Below are 18,977 nucleotides of genomic sequence, written 5' to 3' on the forward strand. Positions count from 1 at the left end.
TCAATTGGATAATGTGTACATTCATGCAATTGATTTGCCCGATCCTTAAAAGTACCTGAGACATTTAAATCCACAACTATAAGCCAAAGCTTAGTGAGTTTCCCAAAGTATCACATACAACACCAGACAATAAAATATACAAAACAACTATTGGTTATCAGCAACCCCAAGCTATCAACAACTCACATATAGCCATTGGGGTTATCAGCAACCTCGACCTACCAGCAGCTCACATACACACATACAACATATTATATAAGTAACACAGTGAGAAAAGTCACCTTACAGACAAAGCAGAAACCTCTACAGCTCAAAAAACATGAAGGCAAGCACAACAACCACCTAAACAGGTATTCAAAGGTCAAACTCAGCCTATTACCTAAAACCCTAAAGTTTGACCTAAGGTCAACCTTAGACAAAAGGTAACGATCAAAGTCAACATGTGAGTCACCGTGTTGAATAGAAATTCATTGCAGGTAGTCTTATATTTCCTCTATGAGTTTTGTTATTGGTAAATTGCATTCACGAAGCGATAACATGTGGATGAATTTTGGAATATCAATGTTGAGTACATTCCAATGAATGTTAAGGAAATAGGGTTTTTCCAATTTCTCATGATCGATGTAGGCAAGAAACACACATGCGGCAGGGGGTAGCCAACAAAACGTTTCTTTAAAATCAGATAAAGTATATGATTTTCATATGCCATAATAAAAGTTCTAGTGTTCTGTTTCGACTAACCCTTGTGCGCACATGCAATACCAAATTCTTACAACAAAACCCATGATAAGAATCACGGAATGCCTGACCTATGGAAAAAGTTATCACGTCGTCTATATTGGTTATAAACAATACTTCCCTAGTGTCCCTGAGATCTTCCTTCAACCTCATCAAGAACCACATATAAAACTTGACATTATTTGCCACGACTAAACAGAATGCTATAGACATGGTCTTGTTGTTTCTGTCCATAGCAACCATTATGAACATTGTCTATAAGACAGTCTCCTATGAGAAGGACACTACCTATAAAGATGACAGACATCAAGCGACCTATGAATGTATGATGTTGATTTTTTTTGGGGAAAAATAAAACAAGTTGTTAAAGCATTAGAAATTTTAAATAAATAATTAAAATATGCAACAAAATTATCTTACTACACATATTATAACCACAAAACAATGTTGAAAACGATCCATAACATTAGTTTTGATGGTAGTGTAACTATGGGGGTTTGCTCTCCCAATGTTATGCAGATAAACATGCAACTTGGCAGAGTTCTTTTTCATGATTGTTGTTTGAGAAACTCATCTTTAAGCGGTTATAAAACAACATAATTACATATTTTTGTTGTAAGTAAAACTAAATTGGAATACACATGTTTATATAATTAATGTGTCGGGCTGTCAGTCGATATGTACGGTTTTGACGAGGGTGGTCCCAAATTGACCATGTCATTCTGGAATATATGACCATAATTAAATCCATACCTACCACGTTTGTCTGGATTACATAGTATTTCTCAAGAATAACTTATTCCGGAGAAGGTGATCATTTTTTAAAAAAAAAATTAAACGTTGGTTATTTTTATTAAAAAACTCATTTATAATGGTTACTTTACTTAATTTCTCTAAATACTTTTGTTGATTGATTTTAGAAAGTTTGATATAGCGAATTGGTTTGTTAGGGATTTCATCAACCGATTGGTTCCGTTTTGGTCCCTAAAACTGAAGCTAACCAACCCATGCACATCCCTACTTAGACATAGCTCCTTTTGTGTGCCATGGACCTTACTTTTCTAAATAATTCAAATATGCTTGAACTTATGAAATAACAAATATTTCTTCACTCCTCCACTTGCTCTAACAATTATAAATTTATTTTATCGTGGAGGTTGAGCTTTTGGTATCAGAATCGATTTTTATTATTGTATAGACAAATTTTGGTGAAGCATAATTCACTCAAACCATAAACCACAAGCGTATTCAAAACGTTTGACTCAAACCATTAATGAATATAGCTAATCTTACCAAAGCATAATTGGTTTGAACAAACTAGTATTATGTTCTCATACTAAACCATAAACCAAACTAATCAATCTTTGTTAACATATATTCTTCCTATCACTGAATTCTAATATAAGATCATAAAGCTTATACATATAACCCTAGTAGAGCTGACAATGGGTAGATCTGGGTTAGGTTCGGGTTCAACCAATTTATTAATTAGGTTGAAATTTCAACCTAACCTAACTTGTTTATGTAAATGGGTTGATATTTCAACCCAACCCAAATTTTTAGATACATTGGTTGTCATCCGGGTTGACCCGTTTATGTAGTCCTAATCCAAATTACTAAATAAATTGGTTAAATTTGAGTTGACCCATTTAAAATAAAAACAAATAAATAAATTAATTAAAGATTACACCATTTAAGTTAGTTATAAACTTAAATAAAATTTCAAAGTATGACAAAAACACAATCTCAATTCACATATACTAAGAAATTATTCAAATAACATTAAATATATGTAATTTCTAAGTGATTTTTTAGAGTTGCTAGTGTTGTCGGTGCCAAGAAAAAATATAGAAATTAGGATTCTATATTTTAAAACATAAATAATAATATGAACATTGTAATTTATAAACTAATACTTAGATTAAAACATGATAATATTTAAATAATTATTAATTAAATATAAAATTATAAATTAAAGTTAAATGAGTTGGCAGGTTGAAAACGAGTTTTTTATCCGACCCAACCGATTTAATTAAATGTATTAGACAGGTTGACCCATTTAACTTAACTGGGTTGAAAATCTCAATCCAATCTACTAATTTTGGGTTGGGTTCAGATTGATGGGTTGAGTTGATTTTTGCCGGCTCTAAACCCTAACTTATTCGACCTAAACTCATATAAGTTGTTCCTACCAATTAAATTGAACCCTAACTTTTAACATTAATCTTGGTGCTAACACATGATAACACAATTAAATCTAATAAACTCATAGTCACACGAGTTCGATCATTCTACAACCCACCTACATGGATTACAGAAAATGTAATCAAATCTTTTAAAACTGAAAAATACAACACAGGAGGAAGTGGGTATCGAATAACAAATGCATGGGGCTCGCTGGAAGGAGTCTTGAATGTAACGAAGATAGGAAACTAGCATGAATACTTGACAATGAAAAGATGGGGTCGGGGGTTTTGTTGGTTACTTACTAATTAAATTTTAATATTTATTTTTTTAAAAAGAAACATGAATAAAATAAGTGGATTGGAGGACAAATATGATTGATTGATTGATAATGATATGTATAAGTAAACAAAAGCAAGTGTGTTGCCCCTTATATGTATTGAATTACTTTACTCTTGACATATTTCAAAAGGCAATTGATTATATACCACGAGAAAAATATGGACAAAAATTGCTGACTTTTCGTTTAAACCAATACATATATCGAATTTACTTGCATATAGGTACTATTATATTTATTACCATCTGTATCCATACATTTACTAATTGCTATACAATATAACCCACGATTTCAACATTGAACTTAAGACCATATGTATGTATATATAAAGAACCAAAGAAATGAAGCATTTTTTCATCACTAATCTTCTCCTTACTTGAATATAACTTGAAGATTCACATAATCACCTCCTATAATATATAATATTTATATTTATACATCCATCATCATATATCATATATGTCTCCAAACCTATTAAGCTTCCAGCAACTTTGCTGCCAGATGCTCTTGACTTTGTGACACCTCTAAATCCTTCAATACCTTATCACATAGCTGTGCATAAACACAGACACACACTTGTATTAAATAACTCAAATCATAATGTAATGCGTGTTTTTGAGGATGAATTAGTTAGTGAGTACCTGTCTATATACACTACTCTCCCCGCTGTTTTTTCTTAATTCAACTACATACAAACACGGGTTTATTTCAAACACCTGCAAATAAAAAAAAAAAAAAAAAACAATCATTAGAAAAAAAAAAGAAAAAGAGCAAAAGGTGGTTGTTTAAGTTTAATTTGAGTGTTTACTTCTGCTGTAACGGATAAATTACAAGGCTTCCTCTGCCCGTTGTGATCTTCTAACACCTTCAACTAAAAACACGAAGCAAAATTTCAGCAAAAATGTAAAAAGTTTATATAATTTCTTTCTCCTGTTTTATGTTTTGTAAATTTGAACATTAAATCAGATTTATTTGGCTTAACCCTTTATGTCATTATGTACAGATTAAGTAAAAAAGAAACAGCCCTTTACTCACCTTTCCATTTCTTTTTTGAACTACAAATCCCATCTGTGATACTGTGTCCTCGATTCTTCCTAACAACTTTCTTGGAGAACATGTGGATGTAAACCTCACAGTTCTCTCCGATACATCCTGAAATAGAAAAAAAAAAAAAATTAACATATAAAGATTAATTCTGCTAATTAAAAATAGTGAAAAAGAATCTGATAGAATCGTTTACCTCTTTCTCAAAGAAACCAGAGAGATCCAGACAAGATGACATTCCAATGAGTTCAAAAGCATTGATATGAGTAGGTGATTCGGGATCTTTTTCTGAATCTGTTGGCTGAAACAAATAAAAAAAGATTAGTAATTTATTATTCCAAAATGGTCTTTGAAATAATTTATTAAAAAAAGATTAATTACTTACAGCTTCATGTAAAGATAAAACTTCAACTTCAACAGGTACCACATCGTCTTCCTCTTCATCAAGAATTGCAGGAGTATAATCCTGTTTAAACCATTCGTCTGCTTTGATTTCTGCTATTGTTATCCTTGTTTTAGGGTTTGGATCAAGAATTCTCTTTATCAAATTCTTTGCCCCTGAAGGTAACCATTTCGGCATTTGCACATCCCCTTTGAAAATCTGCAAATACCCTTTTCTTTAATTATAAACTTCAAAACATCCAATTTAATAAAAATAATAATAAAATATATGTTTGGATACCTTTTGATAAAGAACTGCAAGATTTCTATCATCAAATGGGAGATAACCGGTTAGGATTACATATAAAATGACCCCACATGACCATGTATCTGACGTGGCGCCATCGTACCCTCTGTTGGAAAGAATCTCGGGTGCAACATAGTTAGGACTTCCACAAGTCGTATGTAGTAGCCCATCGTCCTAATACATCACAAACATTAAAAAGAAATTATAATCTGATTCCCTTTTTTATGTGTAGTGTCTAGTGTGTGTAACAAAAGTAGTCTAGCTAGAGTGATTTTGAGACAAAATACCCACCCTTAAATGTTGGGGCAGTGCACTAAGGCCAAAATCTGATATTTTGATGCTTCCTTTTGCATCAACAAGAACATTCTCGAGCTGCAGTTTCTCAAAGCACCATTTTATCAGTCCTATTATATGTAAAAACATCAATACACCATGACCATTTTTTAGGATCTTGATGTTATTTATTATAGTAGAACAAACAAAAAAAAACACCTTTAAGTCACGGTGATAAACGCCTTTATCATGACAATAACTGACCCCATCAATCAACTGTTGGAAAAACTTCCGCCCATTTGATTCGGGCAATTTACCTTTTGATGCCTGTAAAAATTTGAAATTTGTAAGACTTGATTTTGTGATGTAACAGTATCTTTTATAAGGTGAAAAGCAGATGGTTTCTTACAACTGTATCGAATAGTTCGCCTCCATTTACGTATTCAAGAATCATGTAAATCTTGGTTTTGCTTGCCAAAACCTGCATCACAAAGTTATTTCATGTAAGACCCCGAAAAAGTAACAGTAATAATAATAATAATAATAATAATAATAATAATAATAATAAAGATAACAGAATGAATGACATATGCACATATGCCCTTTTGAGAACTTGATATATCTTAAGTAATTGGTAAAGTAGGATTAGAAGTTAGGTTTAACCACTATTAACAGTCCACCAACACCAAATTATTGGAACGTATTGATTATTAATATTCATAGAAAACGATGTCTTCTTCATAAAATTATTTAATTTTAAGAATTAATCCATAACTTTCTCTGACCCACCACCCCTCAATTACTTCATTCTTATCTTGATCTTGATCCATTCAATAGGAAACCCAGTTTTCGATATTTCTTTTACTGGGTATAAAAAATTATTGATAAGCAATCGTGACCAAGAACGTTTCTTTTCATGATCCGATATTTCATGATAATCAATAATAATAAACTAAAGAAGAAGAAGAAGAAGAAGAAGAAGAAGAAGAAGAAGAAGAAGAAGAAGAAGAAGAATCGGATCTATGGTTAGAAAGGCACCTCGTGTAATCGAACAACATTAGGATGTTTGAGGATCTTCAATGTAGCAATCTCCCTTTTTATCTGCAACAAGTCAATAGTATACATATCAGAATAGATTCAACTCAAATTTGAAGATTATTCTCCGAGTCTTCAAACACATTCCAAATCAAAAATCACAACTCATAACCGACTAAATTCTAATAAAACATCAATTCAGTTTCACTAGATAGAAGATGGAAGAGTAACGGAATGGAATTGATTATTATACCTGATCTGAGAAGTTGAGGTTTTTGATACGGGTTTTTTCAAGGATTTTCACAGCAAAAGGGTGTCCAGTTTGAACGTCTTTAGCGAATTTAACTTTCCCAAAATTGCCTTCACCAAGTGTTCTTCCGATCTCGTATTTCCCCAATTGCAATTGCGTTCCCTCTTCTCCTCCACTCTTCTTTCTCCCAACTAATACCATTTGTTTCTTTTCCTCAATTATCAATCAAACAATAAACGAATAAACACGAATATGAATTGATTTGAGAGACAAGTGTATTATGTGCTTTGCTCTGCTCTAATGAGAAAAAATATTTCTGTATTTAAAACGGTTGTTTGGTGGGTGTATATATATACACGGCCATATATGTAATGTAACTATTGGATTTCTCCATTTTTTTTCTTTATATTAATTTTCTAATAATTATTAAATAGAAATAAAATAAGATAATAATGAAAAGACTCGAGAGAACGCCAATTATAGATTCAAGGAAAGTCTTCCAATAATATTTCAAGAAACACGTTGATGATCAGATAATATTACCAACACGCCATTGGAAGTTTCAGTTTTCAGTTAAGTATTTTTAATTAACAAGTTGAAATTGGAATATTTTATTGTTTTTTAAATTAATATTTGTCATAAACAGATATACTACCAAACGATAGTGCCTTCAACGTTGTACCCTTATCTAAGCTTTATACATCATTAATGGTAGATGGTAGATGCCTGCTTAATTTAAATCCAATGTAATCTAATTGTCTTTTTCTTTTTTCTTTTTTGTAATCTTCATAAACATAAATTTTATTTAAGATATAGAAACTATGTATTTTTTTTATTCTTTAAAGATAGCTAAATAACATATGTATACTTTTATGATTTAAGACATCTAGCCAAGTACTTTGTCTTCTTTATCTATGTGATAATAAACGTAGATTTTTATTCACAGTAACAAGATACATTCAAATTTTATATAGCCTTAGCTAAAACTTTGTCAAATGACACACATCACATGCCCACATATACATAAGTATTGGCACGAATTTAGAAAAATTGAGATCTTAAATATCAGTATATAAAAAATCTTCAATTTCAAACCCATTTCAAGCAATAGATTTTTTCATTAACGTCAGTGCTTCTTCTTCAAGGTATTGCTATAAAAAAATATACTAGTAGATTTCACATCATCAAGAATGAAAAGAACTCGGTGGTTTTTTGTTCTCAACAATGGCTGCTTAACCCACTTCAAGGAAACCACCTGGATTGTGGTGACTTGGTAAGGCATGTGAAAGATATGGTCGATAACCTATTGACCCATGTTCAAATCCTGGCACTACTCAGCCCTTGTGGCCATGGAGGTTCACCTGCAGTGACTCCAGGGCATGAGGCAAAGTCTCATGTTTGCAGCGGGGGATTAGTCGGTGCGCGTAAGCTGGCCCGGAAACCCTCGTTAGGGAAGTTCCCTTTCCAAAAAAAAAAAAAAAAACCCACTTCAAGGAAAATAATGAAGCTTTAATTGTGATGATACTACATTACTACTCCACATGGAGAGGGGCGAGGAGTGTCCACATAGAATTGTATGGTCCCGAATCCAAGTTTGACAATCACAATTGTCCAGTTTAACTAATGTGACAAATTTAATGAGTATGAAAGATTTGGTTATCCGGTGGAGTTGTCAATAATAATGCCAAAGGCAAAAATTTTAAAAAGTAAAAACACGGTAGTCAATGTATTAAAATTAACTATGAGTTTTCGTATTCTGAAAACATTCTATAAGCATATCATTGCTTCGTTGCTAGTAGTAACTAACACATTTATTCTGAAATGTTTTCGTATTAGCTTAGGCCTAAAGGTAACTTTCAAAAATCACAGTTATTTGGTATTGGTGTCTCGGATATTGACCTTCAACGTCAAGCACAAGTTCTAGGTTGTATTCAAGGAGAGTTTCCATTCAATTATCTTGGTGTGCCCGTGGGGGAAAATATATCATTAAAGAAACACCAGAGACTAATAATCGAAAAGTTTCAGTCACGACTATCAGTTTGGAAAGCAAAAACCTTATCTTTCGGTGGTTGTCTCAAGTTAATCAAATATGTACTCAATAGTCTACCCACTTATTACTTCTCCCTTTTTAAAGCACCTGAGGGGATCATTGATGAATCGGAAAAACTTCGTAGACGATTTTTGTGGGGTGGTGATGATCTGAAATCTAAGATACATTGGGTTTCATGGTCAAATGTAGTGGCTGACAAAGTTGCTGGAGGTTTGGGAGTAGGGACCTTGAAGGCACAAAACCTTGCATTGCTAACTAAATGGTGGTGGAAAACTAGGACTGGAGATTCCTGTTTGTGGAAAAAGTGCATTATTGCTATACACAACTTAGCCAAGAAACCGGTCACTGTTATTGCAAAGAAATCGTCCAATGGTACCTGGTGTAATATCGCTAAAGCTATTAAGTCCCTTCCTACATTTGATGTTAATCACCATGAGTTATTCACTTTAATTCCAGCTTCCAAAAATAGTTTTTTGTTTTGGAAAGATAGGTGGTATGGTGAATTGACACTCCAAGAGCGTTTTCCTAGACTGTACAATCTAGAAAAAGTCAAATTATGCTCAATTGTGGATCGAATTCAAACAAATGGTTTCAATTGGAAATGGAAAGTGCAACAAATGGATGATGAGACGTTGACTGATTTCGACGAAATATGCTCCCTACTTAGTAATACCTGCATGATTCCTGTCAACAATGGTTTCCAATTCACCTTAAACTCGGATGGGAATTATATGGTTAACACTTTAAGGAGACTGTTAGATTCAAAATCAACAGTCTCACAACATGGTGTTCGTATTGATTGGTCTAAGGTGGTTCCGCTAAAGATTAGATGTTTCATTTGGAGAGCAATGAAAGATAAGATTCCAGTGGCCTAAAACTTGGAAGTTAGAGGTGTCAAACTGCAATTAACCACGTGTCCGATGTGTAGCACTGAACGAGAAGCTAGCGATCACCTGCTAATAAAATGTAAAGTGGCGAAGGAGGCACGGGAATGGATCTTCAAATGGTGTCAGATATCTGCCCCTCAATTCAACAACGTGACAGAGTTCTTACACTTTGTGGCAAATTGGGATAATTGTCCACGGAAAAAGGAACGACTGAATGCAGTAGCATACGCACTCTTATGGTTCATCTGGATGGCTAGAAACAACAAGGTGTTCAAACAAACAAGGATGAGGCCGACACAAATTGCGGATGAGGTGATATCCCAAACATATACGTGGTACAAATATAGAACTACTCATGTCACAACTGGAAATTTTGTGTCATGTAATCTATACACTCAAGTTAATGTGAATCAAAAACTTAAGAACATGTGTGACACCTATGATTATGACATCAAAAACTTCAATCAAATGCATCATACAAGTACTACAAATAGTCATCAAACAATTGGAAACTATAGAAGTTCTTACTTAGGTCCACCTTGGACTAGAACTTCCTTATTGGATCCAAATGGACCAATAAGCTCCCAATTTGACTATCATGGGCTTAGAACCCTAATTGGGCTCTAATTGGACCCACACTAATTTATTTCAACATTCTGGGCCATGTTGGGCCTAGAATGAAATGAATTAAAAGCTTTGATCCATGAATAATCCAAACTAGTCCAACAAAAATGTAAAAATCACTATTTTGTTCTATAAGGCCAAGGAACACCCTAACTAACTCTAATTTTGGGCTTAAGGGAAAAAGGCCAAAATTTTTCCTTTCTTCCTCAAAATTTTCGGCCCAAGGCCCAAATCCAAGAAAAGATGGAGAATTGTTGACTTTGGATGCCACCTCATTTTTATTCATTGGATATCCATGCATTATATCTCATTCTTCCATGCAAACATCACCTCAAGGTCTCTTCTTCTCCCTCTCTCTCTTGCTCTCGGCCATACTCAAACACACACACATTCACAAAAATCTCTCAAACTCCCTCAAGAACACTCCTCCCTCTCCACTCAAAAATCTCGAAATTTAGAAGCTTTCAAGAGGATCTTTCAAGTTAATCATCATCTTAGGTAAGTTTTTACTTATATCCATGATCTAGCTATTTCATTCCATCAAAAATCTCTTCTAAATCTATTCCAACTTGTGATCATGCACCTTAGAAGTCACCAAACTCGAGATCTACCAAGGAAAGGTGCTAGGGCCGAAAATCACTTCATTTTTCCTCCATCTTTTCTTCAAAAACCGAAAGCTTCAAACAAGGTGAGCTTCATACCCCTTATTTTCTGTTTTTATGAGTTTTGTGGGGGGGGGGGGGGGGAATACAAGTGAAAGTGTAGATCTATATGTGTTTTTGTATGCCTTGTATGATTTCCATGCTTATATGTGTGTTTTTGTGTGTTATAATGTTAGATCTAGCCATAAAACCCCTCAAACCGAGATATGCCTTGTGTTAAATGATACTAGCATCAAGTATATTTCTACATACAAAGTGTTCCAAGAAAAATAGCTAAATGGCTTAGTAACATTTCCTTTGGGTTAAAAACTCAATTTTTGGACATAAAATGTTAAAAATATAAAGTTAAAGGGCCCAAATTGAAATATTTCGAAATCTGATGGGGGAGATGAGTCAAAACAGTTTCCATAATGTATTTTATGAAAATATACTTGTTGGAGGATTAAAAACATAAATTTCAAGCTTAATGGGCTAAAAATGACATTTTCGGCCCAATAAGGCCCATTATGCGAAATTTTCTGTTTTGGAGGGCCAAAACTGTGTTTTTCTGTAAAACAGTGGACTATTAGTGTTCCAAGTACTTTTCAAAGGTTTAATATGCTTTTTAAATTTAAAAAGGACCAAAGTTGCAAAAATTTTCCATTTTGGGCCAAAATTGTCAAAGTTGCGAAAAAGAAGGGTTATAACCGAGAAAACTGCATTTTCAGGGACTTAAACTGTTTTCAATGAAAAATATGCTGATAAATATAAATTTCAATAATTTTTGGTGTTAAAATGTCAAGAAAAATGATTTAAGGACCAAACCGGAAAGTTATTTAATTAAAGGGTTGAAAAAGTAAATTTTACAAACAATGAGGGGCTGAAAACAGAAAACTTCCAAGGCTAATTCAATACACACAATTTGATCAAATAATGGCACCGCGACTATCGACGAAATACAATACACAACAATACCAAAAGTCGTTGTTAAACGAATTGGTTCGGTCTCGAACCAATAAAAATCCGAAACTACTAACACGACGACACTACGATTCATACAAGTAACGTTTGGGAATTCAATATACATGCGAGTGTGCACAGACGTCTACGCACCATCTTTGGGCCCCAAAAGTGTAAAATCTTGTTTGTTGGGCCTAGCTAGCCCAATGACCTGATCTTAAGGCCCGAAGACCTCTATCTTACGAAGTGTTGGGTTTTACCGATCTAACACAACGTAAAAGGACTTTCAATGGCTTGTATACTATTGGTCCCCAAGGGTCCTTTGGTATTGCTAGTAAAGTCGACATTTCATGCGAGGCGGGTCTGGGACCCCTCGTACATTTTTTTTATCCCCAACCGGTTAATGGAGTCATCGGGGCCTTCGTGCCCTCTTTCTCTTCGGATGTGGGACTACACGTAGTCAGGGCGGTTGGATAACGTGATTAGTACGGACGACGCCTACGGGATCGTTAGTATAGCTATAAACTGGTCGTTTGTGTAATGCGTGTTTGTAGCAATTAATTATGCTAAAAAATAATCCAACGTCGCCTGGGACTGGCACTACACGCTTTGCAATGGTTTCAATGTAACTTCATGGAATTCAAAGAATTAGGAAAACATCGGGTTTTCCTAGGGTTTTTCAATACATACAGATTCGAAATGCATACAACTTTAATGAACAATTTTTACAAGTATAGAAACAAACAAGCATACCTATGGATCTTCACAAACGTTTTCAAAAGCTTTTCTTTTCAGAAAATATCGGATTTTCTGGTGGTTTTCAAACGATACGAAACATTGTTTTTTTTCAAATACCGCTTATGAACTCACCAACATTTCACATGTTGACGTTTTTCAAAATACTTGTATTCTCAGGGAACCAGTGAATCAAAGGAAATCGTACTCAGTGATGGCTTGCAGTTTATTTACTAACGAACTGAACAATTTATTTTTGGGAATGTAATGTTTAAACAATGTACTTCATGTAAACTTTACTGGTTGTACTATATTAATGCATGGTGACGAATGTTGTTACGTTTCATATATATTCAATGTTATGGTATTCAATTGAGTCACGACAGCTCCCGAACGTTTCCACCGCCTGGTTCGGGGGTGTGACAACTCAGGTGTTGAATAGGTGGATAGATTGAAGTATATCTCCATTTTCTTAACTTTTTGTATTACGATCTTGTCTTGTATTTGCTCATGTTTTTAGCTACTTGCTAAGCATGAGCCCCCATTCTATATTAGAATATATTTGTCGTTTAGAAATTTTTTTTGTTAATACTAAGATTTTTTTTTTAATTTCTCATTTCTTTTTTCTCAAATTCCATATTATGGAGTTTCTTTTTTACTTTTGTTATCTTAATTGAATAAAATTTCAAGATATATTTTGATATTTATAAATAAGATCTTTTGTTTCTTAAACACTTCATTATATAATTATATATTAATGTGGTTTAATTTGAAAATCGTAATTATAGCTATCTATTAATTATAAAGATGCCCATTAAAAAAATTTAAGAGTGTCTATTTTTTTTTGAAACGGCAAACTAACTAATCTACTACTAAATAACCACCTATGTCTCCACCAAGACTTGAACCCCAGACCTCTCATATGAGATGATCACTCCATACCGCTAGGCCATTGTCCCTTTGGTAAGAGTGTCCATCTAAAGTAGTTTAATACCCGTTCAGTGAACGAGTTAACTGATAAATAAATAATAATTAATTGTTTGTATACTATAATTGTCTATACAATTGATGATGTATTACATGGTGTCAAATAAACAATATTTACTTGAAATCTGGATGTAACAACAATGAACCGGTGTTATCCTGATTCTTGAAATCACCAAAAACATGAGTTTTGCTTGTTGTTTAGGCAGCGCAAATAAGCATTTTTTTTTCTATTATAAGAAAACATTAGATGCCATGAAATATAAACTTTGGCAAGTGTTTTTTTTAGGCTGCATAATAGACAATACATGCCTATTTAATTGTTGGATTTTTTCTCCTACGACAAATCTACTTGGTTATAATTATATCATCCATATAAAGTTGTTTACTCTTTTGTAAACAATGCATTTGGATCATTGTACATTTGTTGATCTGTTTATTATAACATCCTACTTTCAAATACATTGCTATAAAGTTCTATGCATCTTTGTAGTGTTTGCTATTATGAAAACGAAAACCACCAAAACAAAACAAAGTTCATTAAAAACATAGTGAATTTAGCAAAAATGCAAATATATATATATATATATATATATATATATATATATATATATATATATATATATATATATATATATATATGATTAAGCCAAATACAATACCAGATGACTTTTTCTATCCATACGATTAAGAGGAATAGTGCCCATCAAGAACATGGCCCACCCAACAATAGGGAAGAGGAAAATTTTAGTCTTCTTAACAAATTTGAAGTTTCTCGCTAAAGTGATAAGGGTATACATGTCCAAAAAACTTTGGTGGTTAGACACATAAACAACCGGAGAATCTCGTAGGGGGTAGATTCTTGGAACTTGGAAAGGGGAAGAAGAAGAAAGATCCTCACAAATAGAATTGGAAGGGAAAGTCCCAAGCAGGGTCCTCAAGAAATGGACCCAAGGAAATGCTAGTTCTGATGCTCCTCCTGCCTCTGATCCTAAGGAGGTTACTTGCTTTTACTGCCATGATAAGGGGCATTGGAAACGAAGATGCCCCAAATACTTGCAAGACATAAAGGATGGCAAGGTGAAGCCAACTTGGGCAGGTATTTACACTATCTTATCCAAAAACTCATCATATTCTTATTCTTGTGTCCTTGATACAGGATGTGGTTTTCACATTTGTTCTGACTTGCAGAGGCTAAAAAGAAGTGAGGATGTGGAGCATGGGAAGATGAACTTGATTATAGGCAATAGTAGATCGTCACCTGTTGCTAAGATTGGTGTTTATTCTTTAGTGCTTAGTAGTGGGTTATGTTTGAATTTGAACAATTGTTGCTATTCGTCAGAAATGACGAGAAACATCATTTCATATCATGGTTTATATAGACAAGGTTTTAGATATTTTTTCAATAATGAGAAGGGTTCTATTTATGCTTACAAAAATGGTGTATTTTATTTTGAAGCATTAACTTGTGATGGCATGTCTGAAACAGTGATCGTTATAGAAAATTTAGGTAATAGTGTTTTGCAAATTGATTCGTCTAATGACTTATACAAAGCATGCTTTTGGCATTGTTATCTTGTACATGTAAACAAGAATCACATTGCCCAACTCCAAAAGGATGGAGTGTTGGAATTATTTGAATTAAGGTCAGATGATAAATGCGAGTCTTGTTAACTTGGAAAGATGTCTAAATCACCTTTCACTGGTTCTTGTGAAAAAGGTGAATGATTGTTGGATCTCATACACACATATGTGTGTGGGCCCTTCAGATCTACCACAAGGGATGCAAATCGATCTAAGTGACTTTTACTGATGACTATAGCAGATATGGCTATATCTACTTAATCAAGAATAAATCAGAAACATTTGAAAAAAATCTAAGAGTTCAAACAAGAAGTCAAGAATCAATTGGGCAGGAAGATCAAGATGCTCATATCTGTTAGAGGTGGTGAGTATCTTAGTATCGAGTTCCATGACTACCTCAAGGAATGTGGAATTGTTTCACAATTAACACCTCCTAGGACACCACAACTTAATGTTGTGGCTGAGAGGCGTAATCGAACCTTGTTTGACATGGTTCATTTCATGATGAGTCGAGCTTCACTTCCAATCTCATTCTAGGAGTATGCCTTAGAGACTGCCGCCCACATTCTTAATTTTGTCCCAACAAAAAAGGTTGCCAAAACACCTCACAAGATGTGGACATGGAAGGTTCCCTCGTTGGCACATATCAAGGTTTGGGGTTGTGAATCTTTCATTGGACGAGAGACTCACGACAAGCTGGAACCTCAAAGTTAGAGATGTATTTTGATCAGCTACCCACAAAATTCCTTTAGATATTTGTTCTAAAGACCTAGTGAAAACGTGGTCTTCGTAGCACGAAGGGGAGTCTTTCGCGTGAGAGAGAGCTCATACGCAAAGAGGACAGTGGGTGTACAATCGATCTTGAAGAAATTCAAGAGTCAAATGATGAAGGAACCTCTAATACTAGCGCTCAACCTGAGGAACAAATTCCGGTTGAAACTATTGACGAGTCATTACCTCTTAGACGTTCCAACAGAGTTAGAATGGCACCAGATTTTTATGGTTTCCATATTATTACAGATGGTGATACGTTTATCAGTGATAATACACTGATAAATTTAAATGAGCCTTCTAACTACAAGGAAGCCATGGTAGGCCCTGAGTCTACCAAGTGGAAAGAGACAATGGACAGGGAGATCAAGTCCATGTATGATAACCAAGTTTGGAATTTGGTTGACAATGTGCCAGGTCGTAAGACAGTTAGGTGAAAATGGATCTTCAAGAAGAAAACCGACATGGATGGAAAGGTACACACTTTCAATGCTCAACCGGTTGCAAAGGGCTTTACTCTAGCCCCATGGGTTGATTACGATGAGACCTTCTCACCGGTAGCTAAGATGCAAGTCGTGGAAATTCGAAACAATTTTTCATTTTTAATTCATAAAAGCATATATCATATTGTTCAACACCAATTATTCATCTAACAAAGTTTTCAAAATCATCACATAAAATCCAGGATCCATAGTAGCTCTTCCCAAAACATAGTTACAATCATGCTGGTGCCTTCCCGCGGTCCTCTAAAGTACCTGAAACACATATCACATAAACGGTAAGCACACATGCTTAGTGAGTTCCCAAAAATACCACGTACATATAACTAGCCACTCGAGGCTATAGCTCTATGAGACCTTCCGGTCAATGTGTCTTAGGGGCCTTCCGGTCCTACAATCTTAGTAGACCTTCCGGTCCTACTCTGTCGACCTTCCGGTCCATACCATATTGACCTTCCGGTCCATACAATGCTGACCTTCCGGTCCATACACTGTTGACCTTCCGACCCATATCATACTGACCTTCCGGTCCATACCATGCTACTCATAACATACATAACATATACATAGAAACATAGAAACATATATCACATACTCGTCATAGCACATAAGACATTCCGGTCACACATGATTACCACTCTAGATAAGGTATAGTGAGAAGACTCACCTCGTATGATGTCTAGTAACTTACGTGCTCGATATCCCCAAACTCGAAATAATGACCTAGCCCCCGCCTAATCACATAAAGTAATTATCTCAAATCAATAACGGCTCTCAAGGCTAGACTAATCCCTTCCAATGTTCTCTCAGAATGCTAAAAGACCATTTTACCCCTCTAATGGTCCAAAAGTCCACATGTTGCCTAAACCTCAAAAGTCAACGAAAGTCAACTGTAGGGAGGTACGCTGCGCGTACCAGCTCTGTACGCGGGGCGTACTCCGTGGTTATCCAGAATCGGGGAACTCAACCCCCTACGTGACGCGTACTAGGATTACGCCCAACGTAAGTCCCAGTTCCATACTTTCATGATTTTTGGTCTGAATAGATTAAGACATAAGCTCATATCTCAGATCCAGGCACTCTACTATCTCTTAAGCCATAAAGTCGAAACCTTTAAGCCTTTGCATGGCTGTAAAGGTCACCAATAACTTCAAACATATATCCTCTTTCCCCATTAAGCCTTAATCTCATGCATGACTTAATCTTAACGTCCAAGATTAGATTGTTATGGATTTATAACTCAAGATACACTAAAATGGGGTAGATCAAGGTCCACGGAGTCCCTTTGCTCAAAAAGTCTCCGCCTTTGGGAATTAAACCCTAAAAATGCTCCTATATGATGTTCATAACAAAAGAGTGGTAAAGTTTGAAGCTTTTTACCTTTGTGAGAAGCTCCCCACTCAGTTTAGCTCAGATCTAGAAGCTTGGACTCCAATCTTTCCTCTTCAAGGTCTTCTCTTCTTCTTCACAAGCACACAATGACACTTTCAAGCTCAAATACACATACATAAGTTTAGAACGAAGGTTTAGCTCTTTTAGGGTTTCACTCTCTGGAAATGGTGGCTAGGATAGAGGCCATAACATTCCTTTTATAGTGCTCATGTCTCATTTAGAGTTTGGAGTCTGGGCCCATTACGCCCAACGTAACTATGGTATGCCCAACATACCGGGTAGGATTCATGTCAAAGGCACGCCCATGGGTACGCGCAGCGTACTCTTCAGTACGCCTAGTGTACCCACTTGTCACCAATTTCTATTTTGGGCTAATTTTGACAACTTGGAAAATAAGAAGGATTAAAGAGATATACCTAACTTTCAGGATGTTACAATAGATTAAATATATTATGGTAATGTTAGCCATAGATGCGTTTCATGACTAGTAAATTTGGTAGATGGATGTCAAAACTGCTTTCCTTAATGGGAAGTTGGATGAGGATGTTTACATGAGTCAGCCAGAGGATTTTGTGGATGCTAAATACCCCAATAAAGTGTGTAAGCTTGAGAAATCAATCTATTGATTGGAACAAGCTTCTCACAGATGGAATCTTTACTTTGACGAGAAAGTTAAAGAGTTTGGCTTCTCTAGAAGTGAAGATGAATCTTGTGTATATGTAAAATCTATTGGGAGTATAGTCACCTTTCTAGTATTGTATGTTGATGACATACTACTCATAGGAAATGACATTCCAACCCTGCAAGAGGTTAAATCTTGGCTTGGAAAGTGTTTCTCTATGAAGGATCTGGGAGAGGCTGCTTATATTTTGGGAATAAGGATTTTGAGAAACAAGAGTAAAAGACTAATTGGACTTAGTCAAAGCACATATTTGCATAAGGTGCTAAAGCATTTTAGCATGGAAAATTCCAAGAAATGAGAGTTGCCTATCCAAAGTAATACCAAACTGAGTAAGACTCAGAGTCCGAGTACTAATGTAGAGATAGCAGAAATGAGTCGAGTTCCATATGCTTCTGCCGTTGGATCGATCATGTATGCGATGACATGTACTCGACCTGACGTGGCTTTTACTTTAAGCATGGTTAGTCGATATCAAGGAAATCTAGGTAAAGCTCATTGGATAGTGGTCAAGAACATTCTTAAGTATCTTTGAAGAACTAAGGATTGGGTCCTTGTGCTTGGTGGCAATGATAACTTAAGAGTTACTGGGTATAGTGACGCCAGCTTTTAGACAGA

At 34.9% G+C, this 18,977-nt stretch overlaps 1 protein-coding gene across 1 annotated transcript; it reads right to left on the reverse strand.

Moving 5' to 3' along the window:
- Positions 1-3,463: 3,463 nt before the first annotated feature.
- On the reverse strand, positions 3,464-6,934 carry LOC145057785 (CBL-interacting serine/threonine-protein kinase 1-like). The gene is made up of 12 exons (XM_079005685.1): positions 6,556-6,934; positions 6,306-6,368; positions 5,677-5,748; positions 5,487-5,594; positions 5,286-5,366; positions 4,989-5,168; positions 4,692-4,907; positions 4,503-4,607; positions 4,298-4,414; positions 4,071-4,133; positions 3,904-3,978; positions 3,464-3,814 (listed from the first exon to the last, which is right to left on the reverse strand). Exons 1-12 carry the CDS (start codon positions 6,751-6,753, stop codon positions 3,737-3,739), a joined length of 1,356 nt encoding a protein of 451 aa, XP_078861811.1. The 5' UTR covers positions 6,754-6,934; the 3' UTR covers positions 3,464-3,736.
- Between the last annotated feature and the right edge of the window lie 12,043 nt (positions 6,935-18,977).

Source organism: Lactuca serriola, chromosome 6 (genome assembly GCF_051521515.1).
Source record: "Lactuca serriola cultivar US96UC23 chromosome 6, Lser_US96UC23_V15, whole genome shotgun sequence".
In the NCBI taxonomy this organism is placed as follows: Eukaryota; Viridiplantae; Streptophyta; class Magnoliopsida; order Asterales; family Asteraceae; genus Lactuca; species Lactuca serriola.

Coding starts and splice junctions, on each gene's coding strand:
- LOC145057785 (XM_079005685.1), bottom strand. CDS start 6,753: ATGGTATTAGTTGGGAGAAAGAAGAGTGGAGGAGAAGAGGGAACGCAA. Junction 6,369..6,555: donor ACCTCAACTTCTCAGATCAG/GTATAATAATCA, acceptor GACTTGTTGCAG/ATAAAAAGGGAGATTGCTAC. Junction 4,608..4,691: donor TTTTATCTTTACATGAAGCT/GTAAGTAATTAA, acceptor TATTTGTTTCAG/CCAACAGATTCAGAAAAAGA.